The sequence below is a fragment of the Salvia hispanica genome, chromosome 5 (assembly GCF_023119035.1).
Source record: "Salvia hispanica cultivar TCC Black 2014 chromosome 5, UniMelb_Shisp_WGS_1.0, whole genome shotgun sequence".
In the NCBI taxonomy this organism is placed as follows: Eukaryota; Viridiplantae; Streptophyta; class Magnoliopsida; order Lamiales; family Lamiaceae; genus Salvia; species Salvia hispanica.
Window position 1 is genome coordinate 2,932,961 of NC_062969.1, and position 23,649 is coordinate 2,956,609.

Below are 23,649 nucleotides of genomic sequence, written 5' to 3' on the forward strand. Positions count from 1 at the left end.
ATAGCAAAAAGCAGAGTGATCCTAATAGCCCATACCAACACTAGCTTCATTGTCATTTGCCCCACACACATTCTCGATCAGTTAGCAGAACACTTCTCCAATGCGCGAAGGACATACGCATGCCTTGCCACCTCTGGGAGACTCATGAAGAAGTCCAAGCGCTGAACTTTTTCCAGAATGAAGTCAGAAGCATCAAAGACTTGGGCAAGGTTTATTCCATTGATATTACCAACAAGCTCGAAAACATCCTTACGTGCCTTTGTGAGGTCGAATTCATAACCAATCCTGGTCCCCAGATACTCAAGTCGAGCATTAGTGGCTTCATGCATTTTTCCAATGACATCCACAAGTCCCTCCAAAGCATCGTGCTTTTTGCGCTTCTTGCTCGAGGTTTCAGTTGGTGGTGTCTCACGCGCACGAGAGAATCCACTATCAGTCATCACAGGAGGTGCCTCACGCCCACGAGAGAATCCATTGTCACTCATCACAGGAGGGGAGTCCCTGTTCAGCCCTGCATCACCTCCAAGGAAGTCATGGAGACCAAAGTCGTAATCGAGGCCAGTTCCATTAGTTGCCACTTGCTCAATCGGATCGAGTCCGTTGTAAGCATCAAGCATGTCTTCAGCTGTTATCCCACTCGCCCTATCCTTACCAAAGATCCACTTCCAGTCCTCGTAATATGGCCACGACTTAGTACGTAGTCCATGGGCAGCCCCGTCAGCCTATATTAATGATGTTAGTTACAATCTTGAAACCGTGATAGTATATAGTTCAAGAGATATGTATGGAGTCTACAAGTACCTTAACAATTTGGCTCCATTGATCGTCGCTTACGTCGATCTTATAGTCACCGTGAATATTGAATCCCACACCACTTCGATCTAATATTTTTGACAGAGCATAGAAACTCTTCTTCCAGGTGTGAATTCTCGATTGGATATGAGGGTTGGCCTTCAAATCAGTCCCCGGAAACTCTCGGCGCATTGCCTCTTCCGCTCTCTGCAGATACCCAGATCTGAAGCCGTTATCGGCCTTCCAGCCAGTAGCTACCAACTCCTTCATTATCCCAATCAAGAACATTTCCTCTTTGTCGCTCCACGCACGACGAGTTCTCTCTGCATTACATTACATCTGTAATAGATAAGTACTCATTCACATATAAAATTAAACAAAATTGCTCATATATCATACACAACCTTTGCTTCCAGATGGAACTTGCTGACTCCCATAGGTACGAGAGGATCCTGACATCTACATGAATATGTAAAAAAATAAATTAGATGGCACTCAAATAACAAACTCAGAACGTGATCGACAATGAGCGAAGGAGAATTACTTGAGTGAATCGATGTCGATGAAGGGTTCTTTTTTTCGCGGGAGTTCTAGGTCTGATGGCGGGAGGAGGTGCGTCTCGTTATTTATAGAGTGAATCTGAGCGGGAAGTTGGCGCATCGATTGAGCTTCCATGGGCACATTTGGTATTTTCCATGTAAATAGTAGGGGCATATTTGTCAGTAAATATGAAACCAGCTAGAGAAACGCTGTATAAAACAAGGGAGTGGAAAAAGACCAATTTAGTCCAAGTTACAAAACTTAAGTTTAATTACTTCACTAAACACTATTGTCCATGAAATAATCAAGGCCCAAGTCGTAGCCACCTTATTCCCATCAAGGCTAAAAAACGGGCTTTAAAAATTGACGGAATTATTAGTGTAGGACCAATTGTGATTCGAGTTGAAATGTCCAGGATGCAAAAGTTCAGAAGATAAAGTATAGGACAAAAATCGTAAAATGGGCATATGTTCTGGACCAGTTTTGGCCTTTACTCTATATTCATTAGTGTTAGCTAGAAACTTAGATAATAACAATAATAATAGTAATATAGATGCATGACCTTTTAAGTTGAGTGAGTTCGGCTTGGTGTTGAACTTGGACATGGTTATAGTCCAAAACAGCAAGCTCCAAAAGGTCTCTGTCATGATCACTCCCGTTGCCATATTCCTTGATGAATCGCCTGGCCTCCAACCTAGCCATCCTCATATGTCTCGGCACCTCTAGGGCCTGTCCCACCGCCTCACTGACCCGGTCCTCACCCTCGAGCAGTGATCGTTTCGAAAAATCCATAGCCTCCTCCAATATTTCTTCTCCCTGAGCCCCCATATTTGATGCTTCATACAAGCTCAGTAATCCTACCATGTCCGATTCTTTAAACTTTTCGCTTTCGCCCTTGAACTTCAACAACACACCTGACCACCAAACCAAAACCAAACAAAATTAGTAATAATATTAGGGGCATGTTTTGGGCTTCCACATAACTAATTTAATATGTATGGCTATCTTTCAGTTGCCCAATTAAAGTGATCTATTAAAGATTAAAGTTTGGGCTAAAGTGTATTTATTTGTTATGGAAATAAGGGTAGATACCATATGAGATTTTCTATTTGATGAGGGACCGAATAGAAAATAAAGGGGTTTATATTTTATATAAATATAAACTAGGGTTTTGGTCCCCATACGTCAGAAAAACATTCAATATCTTTGTATTCTCTCGGCAGACTATTGCAAAGAATGTCTCTGATCGTTTGGAAGATCCATAGCCGTTGCAAAGCAATTCCACCGTTTAATTTGTTATGGATCAAGGTACGCTTCCGCTTTACAGTTTATACTCCTTCTCCGTCGTTCTTAGTTAATCATCATAGAGAGCTTTATGTAATTGTTCACTCAATTATTCTAACAGGGCAACCTAACTAATAATATGTTTGTACCGGTGCTGATGTGGAAGCCAGCCTGGCGGAGAAGACGGAAGCGAAGGGCGGTGGTGAAGAGGTCATCTTCGGTCGAGAAAGCAGAGCGTTGGAGGTGCAGTATGGCGTCGATCATATCTTCCAAGTGGTAACCGATTCCTAGCCGTTGGAGGTGGTCAATGAGTTGGAGTTGTTCCGTGCTTGTCTGCAGTTTTTGGATAGTCTTCTGTATTAAATATTCTCTCCTCTCCTCTAGAATCACCTGCACACGCTCACGTTATAGTTGATGCGGCATTACACCATAGTTGATTAAATACACACCGGTTTTTGAAGCTGTGGATTGACGATGGGATATGTCACGGCTGAGTGGCGGAGAGGAATTGCGGCGCTAGCTGCTTGCCGTGGAATCGAGGCCTTTTGAGAGTGACACAATGTTTGTGACAAGATTAATGATATGGCGCTCCTTGCCCAAGACATCCTATTCCATATCAACATACTTTTATATTTAAATGATGCACACATAATATATGTAGTTTTTTTTTGCTTTTATATATACTAAATACTCTTGATTAGAAAGGTATGCATGCAGCCTGCCCACGTAAGGATGTATTCATATACATATGGTAAATATTGTTAAAAAAATAAAATACGTGAATCTTAGTATGATCTAACAATTAGATTAATGTCATGTGTCATCTAATAATGTAAATTAGCTAATAATACTCCCTTCGTCCCCGATTAATTGCCACTCTTTGACTTGGCACGAGTTTAAGAGATGTAAAGAAAAGTTGGTTGAAAAAGTTAGTGGAATGTGGGACTCACTTTTTTATATTGGTTTTATAATAAAATGTGAGCGTAGTGAGTTAGTGGAATGTGGGACCCACTTACCATTTATGGAAAAAATGAAGTGTGACAATTATTGAGGGACAGACCGAAATGAAAAAGAGTGACAATTAATCAGGGATGGAGGGAGTACTATTTTAGTCTAATAATGAAGATTATTTGTCTAATAATGTAATTTGGCTAATAATATAACATCTTAGTCTAATAATATAGCTTATCACAACCATTCCGATTTGTGCTGTGTTTTACACTAAGAAGATGTGAGGAACCTAATACACCTTTGTCGACATATATTAGAAAGTAACATAGGTAGAAACATTAATATTTTCTTTAAGTTCAAGTTTAATTGTTTAAATATCGTAATTTACCTACTAATTGGCTCTAAGAATAATCGGAAATGGAACTTCAATTGATGTATGAATTGTACCTCGTTTGCCTCCGGTTGACGTTGAGTATATACCTATGATATTGCTAAACAATAATAGGAAATGGCTAGCACATTGTCTCACAAAACCTAATTTAAATACAAAATGAAAATAAAATTAGCGTGCCTGCGTTTAAAAATACTAGCATGTAAAATCAAATAAAAAGGAGAGTATATATTGTATGTCTACCTTGCTCTCTTCATAAGCTAAGGATTGAATGAGATATGCTAAACCATAAACCGATATGCAATAATGGATACCTTAGGATGAATTATAATAGTGGATACCAAATGGGTGAAGGAAGAAGATGATATAATATTATTTTATTTAAATTTCCTTATAAATTGTGTCCTTATATGTGCTTTTTTAAATGTCAGTCTGTCTGCAACACTTTTAAAATTGTACTTTAACGTTTTAAATATTTTTGGATTTATTAAAGAAATATATTGGAATTTCTTTAAAACTTTTATTTAGAGGAAGATGATATAATATTATTTTAGAGAAAAAGTCAAATGTGGTCCCTAACATATGATTGTTTTACCAATTTGGTCCTTAATATTATCTTTTTGATTATTTGGTCCCTCACAAATAAACTCGGACCCGAATTAGTCATCACTTAACAGAACCGTCAAAAAATAGACGATGACCGCAATTTGACTATATTAAATTACTAATGGTAATTAATTATACCTAATTATAATTCTTTTCCTATTAGCAAAATTGGAAAAAAGATAGTATTAGTTGCAAAATGAAACGAATAATTTGTAATTTAATAGGAATTAAGAATTATAATTAGGTATAATTAATTACCATTAGTAATTTAATATATTCAAATAGCAATCACCGTCTATTTTTTGACGGTTCTGTTACGGGTCCAAGTTTATTTGTGAGGGACCAAATAATCAAAATGATAATGTTAAGGACCAAATTGATAAAATGGTTATATGTTAGGAACCACATTTGGCCTTTACTCATTATTTTATTTAAATTGTCCTTATAAATTTTGTCCATATATGTGCTTTTTTAATGTCAGTCTGTCTCCAACACTTTTAAAATTGTACCACGTTTTAAATATTTTTGGATTGATTAAAGAAATATATTTGGATTTCTTGAAAACTTTTATTTAGGAATGTTAACTAAATTTTCATTTAATAACATAGTTTCCCATTACTGAATTTAACAAATTCTAAATTTTCTTCTCCGCTGTAATTTTTTCCTTTTTCTTCGCAAATAATCCAAGCAAACTCAAAATTCGATTTCATAGTGACTTTGAACAATAAGTTATTTTTTCTCTTTTTTTTTCTTTTCAATTTAATTATGCAAAGACATTTTTTCTGTATTTTTATTATACATTTTTATCACAAAAAAATTCTCTATCTATTTACAAAATTATAGTGAAAATATGAGAATATTATAAAGTTATAGCAAGTATTATTAATTTAACTGCGCAAGAACATATGAAAATTTTGCTTTTTTTTGGATTCAAATTCATAAAGCGCATTTATGGATATCAAGTAAATGTATTCGCCGTAACTGAAAAGCTAATTTGATTTTTATGTTTCTCATTTTAACATTCTCGTATATGAAACACTTGAGATACATGCAAGACAATTCAAATTACTAAACTAAATACACTAACATGGGGTCCAACTCCAACATTTGTATTCTAGTAGTATATATTTTTTAATACAATTGCATTTTGAAAAAATCGAATCTAATTGTACAAATAATACATGGGGTCCAACATTTGTATTCTAGTACTAGTATATATTTAATGAATGTACCTCATCTTTAATTAAACTGGGCCTAGAAAGCCCAGATCTCTTAGGGCATTCATAATAGGCGGACTATAGCCCGCCCTAAGTCTCTCCTTATGCATCACCACATTAGTATTTTATCCTCCGTCCCTTCCGTCTGTAATGGGATGGACTATAGCCCACCCTAAGCATTTTACTTCTATTTTGTATTTATATAATTTATGTTTACAAATATATCAAGCAAAATAAATAAATAAAAACAACACAATTAAGACAAATCCTACATTTACATAATTCAAAAAAAAGTTACAAAATTAGAAATTTTTAAAAAAAGTGCACTACATATAAAAAAAAACTAGTCTAAAGTAGTCCCAACTTGCGGCTGAGGCCATCGATCATCCGCTGGAGGGACTTGATTTGAGCCGGGTTGGTCGCCTGCATGAGGGCGTTGTGCGTGTCCAACAACGTCCTATAGTCGGAGGAGGCCACCAAATCCGTGTAGGCATGTGCCGCAGCCGAAGTCAGGGTCGGCGTCGGGCTCGGGGCCTGGTCAGGCGGCGCGACGGACGAGGATGTCGCCTTGCCCTTGCCCTTGGCAGCCTTGATGCCAGGGGGACGTCGGGAGGGCATCGGTGTGCCGGAACTCTCATCCTCGAACACCGGATGGTTGAGGTCCATTGGAGATGCGCCGCTTTCGCTGCTTGTACAATCACCAAAGGTGCGCTTCGTCGCCCTCTTCTTCGCCGCCGTCGATTCGAGCAGCACACCTCCAACGAACTCCTGCTTCTCCTTCAAGAGCGCCCAGGACTAGTAGTGCTTGAAGTCGCACGATTGGATTGCTTTGTCGCGCACATCCGCGAGACTCTCGCCGCTGCCCTACTCCCTCCCGCATTTGTCGTACTCCTCCGCGAACAAATTGACCTGCTTCTTTATTTGGTTCCAGTGCTTGCGGAGCGGCTCCCTTTGGTGCTTGTAGGCGGTCGGCGGCTTGGCCACGTTGTATTTTTCGGCGATGCGCTCCCAATACGCAGTAACCTTCTGGTTGTTGGCGAACACCGGATCCTCTGAAATATCAATCCAACACCTCGTCAAGACGATGGATTCTTCCGGCTGGTAGTTCGTCCTCCCCGGGACGAACTCTTCATTCACCGCCGTAAGCGGCAACTTCTTTGCCTTGGGCCGCCTCTTCTTGGTCACGGAGCCCGAGGCAACGGCGGTGGCGGCGACGGTCGAGCGGCCGCGAGGTTGGGCGGGTGTGCGGGTGGGAGAAGGCTCCATGTCTGACAGCTCGTACGAATCCGTGCTGAAATTGAGATCGTACTGGGTGTTGGTGTCGAAGGGCCGGTATTGATCGGGTTCTGTACCCGACCACTGTGCACCACCACCGAACATCGGACTATTCAGACTTGGGTAATCTTCGGGATTCATTTTGTTTGAAATGTGGAAAATGGAGAGTGAAAGGAGTGAAAAATGAAGTAAAAAGTGAGAGGTATATACTCCCTCCGTTCCTTCATAATTGAGTCATTTTTCCATTTCGGGAAGTTCTCTCATAGTTGAGTCATTTCCATTTATAGTAATTTTTTCATCTTTCTTACTTTACTCTCTCTTACTTTATTCACTCTACTTTATTCACTTTTTACTTTATTCTCTCTACCTTTTTCTCTTTCTTACTTTTTACTTTATTCACTTTTTACTTTATATATTTATTTAACACACTCAACATTCATTTCTTAAACTCTGTGCCGAAAAGTTCCGCCTCAACTATGAGGGAACGGAGAGGGTATAAGTTTTGAAAATTGAATAAAATTTTAAAAATAACTGAAAACGCGTCGCATCGTCCGTTGCATCGTCCGCCCCAATGTGAATGACCTTAAAGATATGATAAGCAAAATTCAATTCATATTTTCCAATTTACTCAATATGAGATCTTATTTAAAAAACTAACAATTTGTTTTAATTTTCACATAAATATAATTATATAAAATAAATAATCTGACTGTAATTTCATCAAAGTGACTGGCCAGCTACAATAACATTCAGAAATAGTGCTAATTTAACGCCAAACTTTTTTCTTAAAAAACCAAACACTTGGCCTCTTCTTCTACCATTAATTTCTGCGTTTTATCTCAGCCCATAATTTCCCTTCCCAACTCGTGTATATATATACTGCATGGCTTCGAATATTAGAAAACATCATCTTCACAATATATATACACTTCTCAATCACATTCTATTTCAAATCATCTTCTCTTTCTCTCACAAAAATAACTCCTTTTCCCCACCAACAACCATGAGAAAGCAAATTAGCTACATGCACCACTTGAACTTGATCGCGGTTGCGCCCTCACCGGTGATTCATCCCCACAAGATGTCGCACCACCCGATGCTCGAGACCATCTTCGAAGAAGCTGGACCGGAGATCGAGGTCGCGGCCAAGGTCAAGGCCGTTTACCTCCTTCCCATCGTCCTCTCCTTCCTCACCTACATGTTCATGAGCAGACTCTACATCGTCTGATGCCCTTTCGAGCAAAGCAGCCCTCACCCGCTCGCATGAAATCGACACATTTTATCTGCTGTGAATCCCATAAAAGGAGGAAGAAAGGGGTGAAATGAAACAAGGAATAATAATGCATGTATCAAGGGATTTTCAAGTATGTTGTTGAAGAAAGGAATATGGAGAAATGTAGGGAAATTGCAATGAATCAAAAAAAGAAAAAAAGATTCATTTCATCCAGAATTTTCATGTGAGATGAGGTGAAACAAGAATTGGCTATCCATAGATAATTCATAATTGATAGCACAATAGGATTATTAAGAATTAGGGTTGAGGTTATTTGTATAGAATTGTTTCTTACATACATTTGGGGGGAGATGAGTGTTTCTTTCATCCCCCCTAAAGTGAAGCTTTTAGATTTATTACAGCAGTGAATGTGTAAAAATCCACTATTGTTATCAAGAATATGAAATTACCAAACACCACTTGACCATCATATTTCATAAGATGTAGTAATACATACACAAATATTCCAATTCAACTGCAAAATTGAGGCACTCATGTTCCTGTGATTGTCTTAAAAAATAAGCATACAATCATACCAGAGAGAGGAGGCAACATTAATGAAAGTAAACATTCAACTATGATTCTACAGCTGCATCTAGATTTTCGTCCGTGTTCGTTTTGTCATTGTGCGGCCGTTTCAAAGCTGAGACAATAAATAAAGATAAAAGGATTGTTAGCATAATGTAACCAATAAAATTAAGCAGAAAAAACTGATCAGAAGAGTAATTGAACAATAAAAACTCTGTCCAAGTTAAACAACTTAAATAGTGCTACAAGATTTCTTTTTAAGCTAACATTGAGCCGTTTTAAATGGCATCCATGCTAATGCAACTTCACTGAAATTCAGTATATCAAATCATAATTCACAGCCAAAATATGATGTATTGATCTAACTTTTGATTTCAACACAGAATTGCAGCAGCTAAAGCTGACTCTCTCTTTTGCATATTAGTATTGTTTATCTAGATGAGTTCTTGATGTTGAATGGTATATTACTCTTTTGGAGTTCTTACCAAAACTACTAACTATTCACATTATTGAGCACTCTGTGTGTGACCCATTAGTGATGGCTATATGCTATTGTTTGTTGTTAATGGGGGAAGAAAGGGTCACACAAAACACGACAAAACGAAGCATGAGACCTCGGAGCTATAAATGGCAGTAACATATAGTGGCACTTAATAAAAGGAGACCACCATTTTCTTCTGCTCAAAAGGTGAGACTTGCGAAGTTATTATACATTAATACACAACAAATTATAAACTTCTATAATTCTATTCACTAAGCCAAATGCATATTCCAGAGTGTGATCTATTCCAGAATCCAGACCAATGGTTTTAGGCTGGTATCTAAGCCTAGAATTACACTGGTCATTTTTTAAGCTAAAAAGGTTACTTTTTTACTTAATATACGGTGGTGCAAGTTTAGGTTAAACTCTAAAGCATTAAGCATATAGTGGCATGCAACAAAAGGAGACCACCATTTTCTTCTGTTCAAAAGGTGAGACTTATTAAGATATTATACATCAATACATAACAACTTATGAACTTCTATTCGAGACTGATGGTTGTAGGTGGTATCTAAGCCTAGAATTACGCAGCTCATTTTTAAGCTAAAAAGGTTACTTTCTTGCTTAATATAGTTTAGGTTCAACTCTAAAGCATTAAGCATATGGCTTTTGACCAAACAAATTATTTCAAACAAAATTGAGGGCCTTGCGGGGGAACCAAGTCAGACTAAACATGATTTCTACTCACTAAGCTATCTACCAAATTGCAGCTAGAATGAGAGCATAACATCCAACACCAGAATTCAAAAAAACCAACTAACAAAATGCAGACTCACATCTGATAGATGATCCAGCGAGGCAAGTGAGCCTTGATTTGGTATGAACCTCAGTCAAAGGCTTCCCCTCACCAGCCTTTCGCACATCCCAGACACGTATTACACCATCAGATGCCGCAGATGCCACTAGATAAGGATTCTCCGCCCCTGAATCAGCACTACTTTTAGATAGCACAACAATGCCTTTGACACGAGCTGCGTGGGCATTTTCAATACTGTAAGCCAACTTTCCGCTGGCTGTGTCCCAGGCCGAGATGTTCCTATCTTCCCCACCAGTATACAGTATGCCATTCTGCAAAAGTTGATGATTGAACAAGTAATTTTAACAGATTAGACATGATCAAAGGTTTAATTAAGAGAATTAAACTAAGTAAATAGCTCTCTGCTGGTGCTATTGACTGATTTTAGGGCAATTTTGTTCAAATTTTACAGCAAACAGTCTGCATAATTAAGAAGAACGAAATATAATTGAGTAGAAACACATATCTTAATCAAAATCCAAATTGCCCTCACATTGTTACCAATTTTTCTATTTAATCGAAATTAAAAAAATGAGAGAGAGAGAGCTCACAGCGCCGGAAGCAGCACAGAGGACTTTCTTCGTATTATCAAGCTCGACAATCAGCTTCGCATCCTCTGCTTCATGAATACTGACTTTTTCATCGACAACCATCGAAAATCTATCGCCGCTCTCATCGAATTGCACAAGCGACGCTTCTTTTCCGATCTTGCAGTAGAAGCTCCGCCTTCCTCTCACCAAATTGACCAGCGCCATGCACTGGTCGTGGCCGACGGTCAGCGCTATCTTACCGGAGGGATGCACGGCCATCGAATTGATCGATTTTTTGTGAATTTTGACGGATTTGAGCAGCACGAAGGGGTCGGCGTCGTAGATGGAGACGGAGCCATCGGCGTCGGCCGCGAGGAGGTTCCGCGGGAGGGAGGAGAGGGAAGGAGGGGAGTAGAAGGCGACGGATGTGACGGAGGCGGAGTGGTGGAAGGATCCTACCTCGGAAGAGGAGGAGAGGTCGTAGATTTTGACGCAGTCGTCGTTGCCGCCTGAGACCGCGACGGTGCCGGCGACGGCGACGGTTTTGATGGTGGAGAGGTGGGAGGGGAAGGAGAAGAGTGGGGTTAGGGTTAGCGAGCGGTTCAATTTGTAGCCCCAAATGAAACGCTCGTATGAGCCTGCCACCAAACTCATCTTTGGAGAAAATCAGTCGAGAGAGAAAGAGGGGAAATAGAGAGAGAATGAGGGTTTTTAGCAGGGTTTAGGATTTATAAACTGGGCTAGGAAACGGCCCAATGAAGAAGAAGGGCCCTACCATATTTAGGGAAAAAATAAAGCAAACATTTTTATTTTCATTTTTCGATTTTTCTTATCAATAGAAACAAAATTTGTTTTAGCTGAATCAAGTCACAGTTAAGATTCAGAAATTTTCAATTGGGGAAGTTCTGATTACCATTGAATTTCGCGATTGCAGATGGGGGAGCTTCAAATTCAACACCCCTTTTCTCTTCCACCTCCGCCGCTGCCCCCTCTCCCTCCGCCGTCTCCGTCGCGCGATGACTCCGCTCCGCCTGAGCCCTCATCTCGGGAAGACAATTCTCCTCCTCCTCCCGCCCCTCCTTTCGATCCTAGCAGAAGTAACCCTCTCTCTCTCTCTACATTCTGGCTTGTGATTTTTTTGAATTATTGTATTGTTATGATCTTAAACTGCTCTGTGTAAACTCAATTGTGCTCAATTTCTATTATCTATACCTAATTCTTTGGCGTAGGATCATAACCGGATCTTAATGATGAATAATTTGCAATTTAGCCTAAATGTTTTGCATTTTGTGTGCATTATTAGGAAGCCATTGTAGATTTTAGGTGTAAATACTGTTTGGGTAGTATGGAGTTCTGCTGCATCAATTTGGTTGCAGAAACACCTTGAATCAAGTTATGGTTATGTTTGGGTGCAGTCATGCCCCATTTTCTTATCTATGAGCTTGTTTTGTGTTATTGAAGTGATTGGGATCATCAAAAGGAAGGCCATGATCAAAGAATTGGCAGCTGCATATCATGCTGAGTGCCTCACCTACTGCCAGGAACTATTGGAACTACAGAAAAATGTCGACGAGGCAAGTGGTTTTCACGTTCTCGTGCTATTTTCTGTATTGTGTGCTCTTTTCATTATCTATGTTACTATAGATGGGTGATTAATAAGGGTAATGCCACAGTTATCACTAGAGGAACCATTAGCAGATGAATTTATTCCTTTTGATGCTTATACGGTAGACTGTTCCTAGTGCGATAACTGTTATCAACGTAAACCAGGATTTCTGACCAACCACTTGTAGTTCAATACCCCCACGCGGAAAGTAAGAAAGACTAGCAGGCACCAAGATGATTCCAATGCTATTTATAAAAGCATATGTTTCTAGTGATGGACTAGTTAGTTTTAGCAGAGGGAACTATGGTTGGCTGTTGGTTCTTTTGAATAACTAAAAGAAATCTTTGTCAAAAGTATTGTTACCCAAGTGCATTGGCTGTGATAGAATGGCTGAATTACTGAGCAGGGTGAAAGAAACAGCTTCGACCGTGAAAAAAGTCTTTTAAAGCCTCTATATTTTGTGGATATAAAGTGAAGAGGATAATTTTCTGACCTGCATTCACTCTCAATGAAAATGAGTATGAAAACTTGGACACTGAGTGGTGCAGTCTTTTGGATCAGCAGAGGCCGAATTGTGGACTATAGCTAACAGACTATTGATCATTAACAAGCTACTTAATCGTAACCCTGAAGAAAATCTTGCTCGAATATCTCCCAACCATTCACTCTGCCTCTGGAAGACATAGTGCTCAATAGTCTCCCATCCTATCTCATTTAATTAATATCTTCTTTAATTACAATGCAGCCATTCACAGACATAAAACTTCCGGAGGAGCCAAGGAAAGAAGTACAAAGACCTGCCAAACGCGTCAAGAAGTCCCGCTAGGTGTCAATACGAGTTCAAGGTCTCTTCATCTCAATCCCACTTAGCAGTATCAAGAGGAACCATATCAGTTTAAGATGGCATTGAATAAATTGCTGATATTTTCTTATTCTGGTCGTACTTGGTAGGTGCATCATGCTCTCTAGCAATAACTGTCCTTAGTTCTTGTAGAAGTTCATGAGCTTTCATTTGTTTTGGTTTGAGTTGGTAATTGATGTGTTATTACTAGGACTTTTGCAATCTTATCCTATTGATGGAATATAATCAAGCTAAGTTAGTTCAAATGATAGAAATTATCGAGAGATCTGGGAAAGATTAAAGTTTCAATTCATCTTAATCAATAATGGATTGGTCCATATTATTTTTATCTAAGTTAATCTCTGAAAGTAAATGATTTCTTAAAGTTAGTTTATTTTCACAGCTATAGATTGCTGAGATGAAAATGTGGTTAATGGCTGTCTAAAAAAAGAACCTCGACTTATAAAGTTATAATGCAATGTTTCACTTTTCATAAGCAATACTCCCTTCGTCCCCGATTAAGAGTCATACTTTTCCATTTCGGTCCGTCCCCAATTAAGAGTCACACTTCATTTTTACCATAAATAGTAAGTAGGTCTCACATTCCACTAACTCACCCCACTCACATTTTATTATAAAACCAATATAAAAAAGTGAATCCCACATTCCACTTACTTTTTCAACCAATTTGTCTTTACATTTCTTAAAACCCATATCCGGTCAAAGTGTGACTCCTAATTGGGGACAGAGGGAGTACTTTTTTTTGCTGGCATATTGATTTATTTTATTACCCTTATAGAGTGAGATTTTAGAGAAGAAACTCACATGCATTGTAGTTTAACAGAAAACAACTCATGTTTTATTCGTTTGGGTACTAATAAGTAAATGTTTCCGGTAATACTCATCCAGCCTTACTATGCATAGTTAAATCGAAAACATTGGTTCGACTTGAAACCAAACCGGCTATCCAATTTTAGAACTGTATCCGTTTCTCACCGGTGGAACCCATACCATTGCCGGTTCTGAATTCTAACTTTTTGCCACCAATTTGGATCAAAATTGAAGAATATCGTGCAAAGAAAACTAGCCACCAGTTTAAAATCTAAATCGAATTTACTTCAACGGACCGATTATGATTATACTTTGATTGGAATTGTAACCGTCGATTTCGAAACGAACAATTTTTATATCCCTGATAGTCAGTCTTAAATTTTACTATCAAGGAAGCAAAGAATATCTGTCACTTCTTGTTCCAGACAAGAACGCAGCCAATTAATACAAACCAATTCCAACCTGAATTGAATAAAATTTGGGCTATTTCCTTCTGTCGTCAAATTTCTTTTTAACTTTTCATTCTAAACAGAAAGACCACTTAAAGAATTTATTTTATTGGTAGTACTGGAGATATAATAACGCAGTGAGATCACTGCATATTTTTTTGCAGTGAACTAACCTCTCTCTGTATGGAGAAATCAAACTTGTATGACTACGCAAATGGGATAAAAAAAAATGTAGAACTCACGCTGATCGCAGCAGCAGCCCTCAAAAATAGAACATAATTTCATTTAATAATTATATTTATTCCCTTATACCAGAAAATAAAGAGACAAATTTATAATGTTCCATGACCGTGGTCGGTTATTCAGAGGCATTTTTCTGGAAATTTTGTACTGCATTACACTTTTCGTCAGCCACCATTAATCAAGGGCATAATTGGCACAAAAAATTAAGTCCTCAGCCCTAGATAGGCATGCGGAGCTAGATTTTCTGTTTTTGGTTAATTAATCGCACTTGGTTATGAACACAAAAATGTAATCAATTAGTGTAAATTAATTAATTATTTGCTTTTTAAATTTCAAGTGAAGAAGATGAAGATGAAGATGAAGATGAGAAAAGCTATGATAATTAATTGAGTTTTTATGATAACATAGCATAATTTATGTACATGAAATATGTCACAAATCTCTTCATGCATATGTGATGATGAAACGGAAATAGGTTAAAGGAGTTAGTTAAAGTAACAGGAGGAGAAGAGATCAGAGCCAGAGAGCACCGGCGTTTTTGAGGAGCGGAACGAGCGATCCGCTGATGTGGCAGGCCATGACGGTCTCGATCCCGCCGAGGAACTTTCCGCCGACGAAGACCGCCGGAACAGGCTTTCCTCCGCCGCTGGCGGAGAGGCGGTGCAGCAGCGCGAGGATCTGGCCGCCGGAGGCGTCGCGGTCGAGCTCGACGACGGTAGGACCGACGCCGAGGCCGAAGAGGAGCTGCTTGACGACGTGGCACATGCAGCAGCCGCTGATGGTGAAGACGACCACCGCGTTGCCGGAGACGAGCGCGCTCACCTTCTCGCACACCGATTCGAAGTCCGACGCCGCCTGATCCGCGCAGCCGTTGATCCTCACCGCAGATCGGACGCCTTTCGCTACCTCCATTGCTGCGATCTGCGATTGGATCTGGATTTCAAGTAATTGAAGGTTTTAGAGAGAGATCTGGAAAATGATGAAGATGAATTGAGAGCTAGGGCTTGCATTGCATATATGCATATTTATATATATACACATAGAGAGAGAAGAGGAGAGAAGAGGAGAGAGAGGAGAGTACGTACGTAGTGGAGGCAGGCATATAGGTGGTACAGTAGCACAGGAGAAGTGTCTGGCGGCCTTGAAATCTCATGCTTTCTGCATTCAGCTTTATCTCTCAACTATTTTGCGGATTACTATACAATTGTACCATTATATCACAACCAAATGCGAGAATTCTGTTGTGTTTGCCCCAACCACCTAAATATCTGTGTTAATCATGCAAATCATTTCTTTTCAAAAAAAAATCGTAGCGTGTTTTCACTTCTTAGAATAATTAGAGGGTGTTCGGTCTGCATGATTGGAAACCGAACACCACCTTAGTGTATACGTAGATATGAAAATTCTTTTAAATTTGGCTTTTAAATGTGTCACCGACCTCATTGTTCCAGCCCAATCGTTTGAGGTTTGTTTAACATGTCTCATTTAATAGACTAGTATCCAGAGATAACTTCTTATATTAGCTAGGTTGCACCATATCTAACTTGAAGTGGTGATTTGTTGCTAGGACTAGTACTGGCGTGATCAATCAGGACGTTGGCCTTTTAAGTGGGTTGAATGTTCAAATCGGTTGTGTTTAAGTCAATAACATGACAATAGTTATCTTTAATGGTAGGGTTCTATTAAATTCGATCTTACTAGCTACTCTTGATCATGACGTGGTAGTTTAACTTTTTACATTGATTTTTGGTTTGTTTGTCATCTCTAATTTGAAATGAATATCATTTACTATCTCTCGGAGGTAAAAGCTTCAATTATGTGCATCTAGATAGCTCGAAATGGTAGTTTGTTAGAATTAGTCAATTAGCCATGACCAACTATTAAATTGAAATGGTGACCCATAAGGTAGTGGGCTATAATAGGACTAGCTAGCCGTGGCCAACAAGCACAATGCAATAAGATTAAAGTAAAGAAATTAAGAAGCAGAATAGGGGGGAAATAATCACCAAAAAAATCCAGTATGGATGAATAAAGTAGTGCATACGGATTGATAAACGTACAACTCTTTGTTCGTATTGTCAAAATTTGTTAGGATATGCTTTTTGAAGGTGACAACATATATTCATTCTTCTTTTGCATTTTCATCACGTCCCATTCTTTTCTTTATCACACTCATATACTCACCAGTCACCCAACTGCAACCAATATACTAATTCATCCACAAATCAATTTTAGAAAAAAAAAACAATATCTTGGAGATAATATTAATAAATCGAAAAACTATTCAAAAATGATTCAGTTGGTACTCCCTCCGTCCCGATTAAGAGTCACACTTTGACCGAGCACGAGTTTTAAGAAATGTAAAGAAAAGTTGGTTGAAAAAGTTAGTGGAATGTGAGGACCCATTTTTTTATATTGATTTTATAATAACATGTGAGTGAATTGAGTTAGTGGAACGTGGGACCTACTTACTATTTATGATAAAAATGAAATGTGATTCTTAATTGGGGACAGATCGAAATAAAAAAATGTGAATCTTAATCGGGGACGGAGAGTAGCATGGAGTTCACAGCGGGGCCCACCAGTCCAAGCTACTCCTCATAATCACAACAGAAAAACATGAAGAATAATAGTACTAATAAAAAAAGAAATGGGAGTAATAATAAATAAATGCATTAAATGAATAGTGTAGTGTATAGACTAGAGAGAGAGTTACGGCCGCGATTGAATAGTAAAGCGCCGACAAGCCGACAGCAGACGCCTTAAACGCCGTCGTTTAAATGCAGGACGACGACATAGCTGACACCAACGCCGTCTGATCATATCTCCTTTTTCTCTGCAAATATCAAATTTCTGCAGGTTTAAATGGAAAGGCCCAGGCCCGGCCCGTATCTGAGCCCAATAGCTTTCACAATTCTGGCCCAGTAATAGGTTTTTGGGCCTGCCAATTATTAAAACAAAAAAAGAGGAATAAATTAAGAAGATGGAATGGGTGTCACGGGAGATTCATGACAGGGACATTTGTCTAACGAGAATAATGTAGAAGTAGTATTTTATTTCCTTATTTATGTTACATCAAATCGAGAGAAAGGGAAAGATATCTGATTATATTATCGCCATATTATTTTACTAGTACGTACAATCACATTTTTATCTCCTCTAGAAATTTGTTAGTAAAACCTTTCCTATAAACATTTTCTTAACTTAATTCATAAAATTGTACATTTATTAAAACAAAAATTTGTATGAGAACTTAATGAAATAGAAAATCAAAGTATAATAGAAAATTGTAGACTATACTTTTATTTATTTGTGTACATATGCGATGTAGTCATGCTATTTGTGATTATAAAAAATTAGGCTTAAGAGTGTCCACGATAGTGGCACAGCCACGTCACAACCACAAAAAGAAATAAACTTGTCTGCCTAGTCATCACAGCCATGACTCAGCCACAAAAACTTGTCTAGCCACGCTACAGACACAAATCTTATTTTATCAATTGTTGGAATATTTTAATTGGACTAGAATAAAATTAATTAGACAAACATAATTAGAAAAAAAAATTATTCCTAGGTATTTTATAGATATGAGAAATATTTGAGCTTTGAAATTGGAATGTAATAAAAAAAATGAATTGAGAATATGTATTTTATAAATAAAAATTAAAGAACTAAAAAAAATCGAAAAATAGCTGCCGCGGTGGTCTTGCGGCGTGCAATAGGCCGCCACGGAACAGCCGCGCGACCGCCGCTTACCCACCCAGCGCAGTCGAGCACCCGGTTGTGGCACCACCGCCGTGGCTCTAAGGCGGCTTACAATAGGCCGCCGCGACGGCTCTACTGTGGACACTCTAAGTAAATATGGTAGAAGGCTAGAAGCAAATATTGATACGATTATGTGAATGTGGGATTAGGCATTAGATACACACATGTCTAAGTACCTTTTTGCTTGGACCACTGCTCACAACTAAGCACTTGTAACATTTTTGTTAAATGCAACATGCATTTGTCTTCTAAAAGTGTACACCTAAAATCTTCTATCATTGTTTGATTAATTAATAATTATGTTTAGGCATAACATATATTCTCATCTATTAAGTTTTACTTATTTTATTCCAAGGCATGATGGGCCTTGCCAACCGAGAAAGGTTTCGCTACTTAAAGGAATAAAGTTAAATCATCAATAATGGGATAACTTTCATGTTGCTAGCATGCGATTAGGTAAGTTTAATTATTGAATGAAAATGTTATGAATCTGGATTTAATTGAGTTTGTGTATAGATATTAGACATCGGTGAATCTATGTGAATTGTGAACTCATAATAAGTAGGTGATATTTTCAGATGCTGATTTTAATTGAAGTTTCCGACTTTAGTGGGTCGACGATCACTTCAACCTTCTACGAACTACATTTAGGAATAATTTCACATGCCGAAAATCAATTGCTGAAAATGGAGAGTAATGTTACTGTGTTGAGGAATTTTGAGTTTGTACAATATATAAGTTTGCATTTTATCACTACCCATTAACATAATGTGTTAGAGCAAAAGTTCATTTCCACACACACGTGTGTGTGTTAAGAGTGTTTTACTAATGGGATTAGTTTAATTCACTATATATAGGAGAGTGATCAATTGCTAACTCATTATTTAATTGCTAACTACAACTAATTTAAGGCCATCGGATTTTAGAAAACATGTGGTCTACAATTTGCCACGTGTAATTTTCGTTTTTATTAATTAAATCGAAAAAGATAAAAAAAAACTCAAAATTAGGGTTTTGGATGAAAATGTCAATATAGTGTTTCGAAAATATCAACACAATGCTTTGAGAATGTCAACACAATGCTTTAAGAATGTTAACCCATTGCTTATATTGACATTCTACATGTATTATATTGACATATTTTATATAGTATGTTGACATTTCTGCTTGTACGAAAAAATTAAAAAAATTTAAATTTTTTTTTCAAATTTTGACGTCGGAACATATGCATGTATGATATCGTTGGAATCCTTATGAAATTATCTTTAATTTGATATATGTTATATGAATTTAAAGTTTTGAGATTTCTTTTAAAAGTTAGTTATAAATAAACATGTAGTTAATTGACATTAATACCCCTATTGATATTTTTTGAAATTAATCCTATGGTCCTATTGACGTTTTTCGTTGACGTGCCGCTACTCCCTCCGTCGTCGCGCACCCGCAGCACCGGCGAATTGGCTCCAGCTCCGATCGCCCTCACCCCAGTCGTCAACGCCGGAAGCGACGTCGCAGCTCTTGGAATTGGCGACGATCAGCCGTGAGTCGACTAAGGTTAGGGTTAAAGCTAGGGTTAGGGTTCCGGTCGGAAGAACCACCGCTGCTCTCGGACGAGCAATGGCTTCCGGCAACCTCCCTTCGTCGATCGCCGTTCAGTTCAGGGTGAGGGCCGCCGCGGTCTACCCGGCGGCGTGGACGAGCCCACATTCGTTTTCACGTCGCCGAGAGATCGCACGCCTACTCCCACTCGATTGGCGCGTTCTCTCGGGATCACCGGCACCGGCGGTCACACCGGCGGCGTGCACGAGTCCGCCGACGAATCGCACGTCTCTAGCGTTCCAAATATTTGAGTTCTTTGTTTCGATAGTTCTTGAGTTCATCATGCATAAAAATATAACAACTAAAAACAAGAACATGCTTCGAAAACAAAAACGCATGCATACATGAATTTCGCGAAATTTAAATCCAAATAATCAGAGCCAAAGACTGGCTCTGATACCAATTGAAGGGGTTGGCAGCGGAAGCGCACACATAAATCAATTACATAATAATTCAGATCTATTTAGCGGATTATTTAGACAAATTCTATTCGCGTAATTATTACATGTATCATGCTCATAACTCAAATAATAACATGCTTTAAATTAATTGAAACCTAAAACATGCTTTTCTAAGGTTTAGCCATTATACCTTGATGATTCTCCAAAGAATCGAAGATGGCTAGCGCCTTCTCCACGTGAAGATCTTTTAGTACAAAATCACGGATCTTCTGACTGGTTCCCGGACTGTGAACTGATATCAGGGTGGGCTGATCTCACCAGCGCACTAGGACTTAAATAGAGAAGACAGAAATCCTTTCCCACGGAGGAGAAGAATTCGACCACTCCTAGGACTAGGGGGGGCCGAAAATTTGAAAATAAAATTAAGTGTATTTTCTGTCTCCTTTATTCTCCTATTTATAATAAGTCACATATTGGGCCCAGACAGGGATCTATGGAAGGCTTTGGATATGAGCTCCTCCAATTAGCTTTTTACTAATTAAATTAAACCCAATTTAATATAAGCTAAAATTGGAATATTACGAGCAGCCACTACAGAAGTAATACTGCACTCCCCATCCAAATCCGAAATTACAAGTACTTCGGGTTTCCAATACTTTATATTTATTTCCCGCGCTTAAGATAGAAACATCCATTAATTAATTATTGTCTGCTATGGACTTAATTAATTAATATCTTATTTATTCCAAGAGAGGACTCAGCAAGAAAATCTTATTTATTATTCATAGAGTAATTAAACTCCAACTAGCTAGGTTCCGAATAATAAAACCTTATTTCAAGCTTCTCTTGAGGATGTTATCAAACGAGACTCACCTCGCGCACGATTCAACATAATAGCAATCCTAGCACCGCTAGATATTAATCACCACTACCCAATATACCAGGCTTATTGGGTTGCGAAAAACCCGCACCATTTGGTAAGTCAAAGTAGTGCATAATCAATACCGTATGCTCAATGCTAACGTACATTGATTGAGAAATAATTTACGAGACCTCGTCTTTCAGTAGATAGCATAAAGACTGTCTCGCTGTTAGATCCATTCAGTGCTATACCACACCAATGTCATCTTATTTCAGTAAGGCTTAGAAATAATCGGACTGACATTGCAACCTTTCACGATAGGTAGTCTAAGCCTATCTAGGTTGTGAAATTATTCTTTTTCTTTGTTTAGAACTGACCGTGTTACCTTAAAGTGGACGACGCCCACAACCGGTCTACTAAAACAAAGACTTAGACTTTGTTAAGTTACTTATACATTTAAATATGCAATAAACATCCATTAAATGTAAAACATAACAACATTATGACAAAAATAATCTGTTTATTCATTTGGAAAATAAAATAAGAGTTTTAAGAGCACTCCCAATGGAGGTGGCGAATTCTCGGCGATAAATCGCCGATTATCGCCGAATTATCGCCGGCCATTGTGGCGAAGTCGGCGATAATTCGGCGATAATGTTACCGTTGCTTCGCCGAGTGGCGATTTATCGCCGGATTATCGCCGAGCGATCGCCGGCCACTGTGGGCGACGCTCGGCGATAATCGGCGATTTTTAAAATTTTTTTTTTTTTTTTTGGCCGAACGGCTATTTTATCCCACCCCTATAAATATTTCATCCTCTTCCTCCATTCATCACCCACAAACTTCATTCACACAAATTTTCAATCTTTTTTCTCTCCATCTTTATTAAATGAGTTCTGATTCATCGTCTCGTGCTCAGTCCGACGAGGAAATATCACATTCTTCTTCCGAAGAAGAGGTACCTCCCGCTCCCACCGGATGGGATGTAGCGGGTTTCGCCAACAACCCAATCAACAACTATATCTCCCGCTGCATACAAAGCGAGATCGCTCGAATGCAGCAGCCACCCCCCCAACGGCCAATCCGCCGGCGGCGCCGATACATCCCTCGCAACCACACTGGTGCGCACGATCGGCTGTTCGCCGATTATTTCGCGGAGGAACCACGTTATCCGGCAGATGTATTTCGTCGCCGGTTCAGAATGCGCCGCTCCCTCTTCCTGCGCATTGTTAATGCGTTGTCCGCGCGTTACCCCGAGTTCCGGCTCCAGCGAGACGCAGCAGGGAAGCCCGGACTATCGCCCCTACAGAAATGCACTGTTGCCATCCGGCAGTTGGCATATGGAGGGTCCGCCGACATGTTCGATGAGTATCTGCAATGCGGCGAGACGACTGGCAACGAGTGCCTGAAGAATTTCTGTCAGGGCGTGCGAGAGATATTTGGGGAGCACTACCTTCGCTCGCCGGACGCAGCTGACTGCCAGTTCCTACTGGATTGGCACTGGAGGACCCACGGCTTTCCGGGGATGCTCGGCAGCATCGACTGTATGCACTGGCAGTGGAAGAACTGCCCAACCGCGTGGCGAGGCCAGTTTACTACCGGCTACAAAGGTACGCATCCCACCATCATTCTTGAAGCCGTTGCCGACCAACGGCTTTGGATTTGGCATGCTTATTTTGGTATAGCCGGGTCGAACAACGACCTAAATGTTCTCAATTCCTCGCCCCTTTTCAACGAGCGGATCAACGGATTAGGCCCCTCCATCGAATTCACGGCCAATGGCAATGTGCATAACATGGGGTACTACCTGGCTGACGGCATCTATCCGCAATGGCCCGTGTTTCTGAAGACGATCAGATGCCCACTCGGAGATAGAAGAAGGTATTTTGCCCGAGCGCAAGAGTCTGCGCGCAAGGATGTGGAGAGGGCATTTGGGGTGCTCCAATCGCGATTTGCACTGGTAAAGGGTCCGACGCGCTTTTTCTACCAGGGGGATATTGCCGATATCATGTATGCGTGCATCATCATGCATAACATGATCATCGAAGATGAACACGAAGGCGTCCTCGACGTCACCAACGACCCAAGTGTTGCATCATCGAGTCACGGTGTCTCAACCGAGTCCGCCCGCCAGGGTGTACCGCACAACGAACATGAACGGTTCCAGGCGTTCATGGACATACACCAGAAGGAGGCCCATCAAGCACTACAACACGATATCATCGAAGAATTGTGGGCAAATAGAAACCGCGCCCACCGCCCTTGAATTTTTTTTTCTTTGAATTTTTTTTTTGAAACTCACAAAACAACACTATGTAAAATCTTGTG

General features: G+C 39.4%; 5 protein-coding genes across 5 annotated transcripts in view; 2 read left to right on the forward strand and 3 right to left on the reverse strand.

Moving 5' to 3' along the window:
• LOC125188260 (geraniol synthase, chloroplastic-like) overlaps positions 1 to 3,221 on the reverse strand; it is a 6,209-nt gene extending 2,988 nt beyond the window's left edge. Inside the window, exons 1-3 of the mRNA XM_048085030.1 lie at positions 3,066 to 3,221; positions 2,766 to 3,006; positions 1,895 to 2,246 (exon numbers count right to left, since the gene is read on the reverse strand). Coding sequence (XP_047940987.1) covers positions 1,895 to 2,246; positions 2,766 to 3,006; positions 3,066 to 3,221 — 749 coding nt within the window. The remainder of the gene's footprint in view (positions 1 to 1,894; positions 2,247 to 2,765; positions 3,007 to 3,065) is intronic.
• A 5,514-nt stretch (positions 3,222 to 8,735) lies between these two features.
• LOC125188585 (p21-activated protein kinase-interacting protein 1-like) lies at positions 8,736 to 11,430 on the reverse strand. Its single transcript, XM_048085523.1, has 3 exons — positions 10,746 to 11,430; positions 10,175 to 10,466; positions 8,736 to 8,972 (listed from the first exon to the last, which is right to left on the reverse strand). The coding sequence occupies exons 1-3, from the start codon at positions 11,376 to 11,378 to the stop codon at positions 8,905 to 8,907; spliced, it is 993 nt and encodes a 330-aa protein (XP_047941480.1). The 5' UTR covers positions 11,379 to 11,430; the 3' UTR covers positions 8,736 to 8,904.
• A 113-nt stretch (positions 11,431 to 11,543) lies between these two features.
• LOC125188586 (filamin-binding LIM protein 1) lies at positions 11,544 to 13,437 on the forward strand. The gene is made up of 3 exons (XM_048085524.1): positions 11,544 to 11,821; positions 12,186 to 12,298; positions 13,076 to 13,437. The coding sequence occupies exons 1-3, from the start codon at positions 11,659 to 11,661 to the stop codon at positions 13,154 to 13,156; spliced, it is 357 nt and encodes a 118-aa protein (XP_047941481.1). The 5' UTR covers positions 11,544 to 11,658; the 3' UTR covers positions 13,157 to 13,437.
• A 1,644-nt stretch (positions 13,438 to 15,081) lies between these two features.
• Positions 15,082 to 15,860, reverse strand: LOC125186354 (glutaredoxin-C9-like). The gene is made up of 2 exons (XM_048082705.1): positions 15,780 to 15,860; positions 15,082 to 15,627 (listed from the first exon to the last, which is right to left on the reverse strand). The coding sequence occupies exon 2, from the start codon at positions 15,604 to 15,606 to the stop codon at positions 15,208 to 15,210; it is 399 nt and encodes a 132-aa protein (XP_047938662.1). The 5' UTR covers positions 15,607 to 15,627; positions 15,780 to 15,860; the 3' UTR covers positions 15,082 to 15,207.
• Positions 15,861 to 21,873: 6,013 nt separating this feature from the next.
• Positions 21,874 to 23,608, forward strand: LOC125187888 (putative nuclease HARBI1). Its single transcript, XM_048084537.1, has one exon. It carries the CDS (start codon positions 22,211 to 22,213, stop codon positions 23,585 to 23,587), a length of 1,377 nt encoding a protein of 458 aa, XP_047940494.1. The 5' UTR covers positions 21,874 to 22,210; the 3' UTR covers positions 23,588 to 23,608.
• Positions 23,609 to 23,649: the final 41 nt, after the last annotated feature.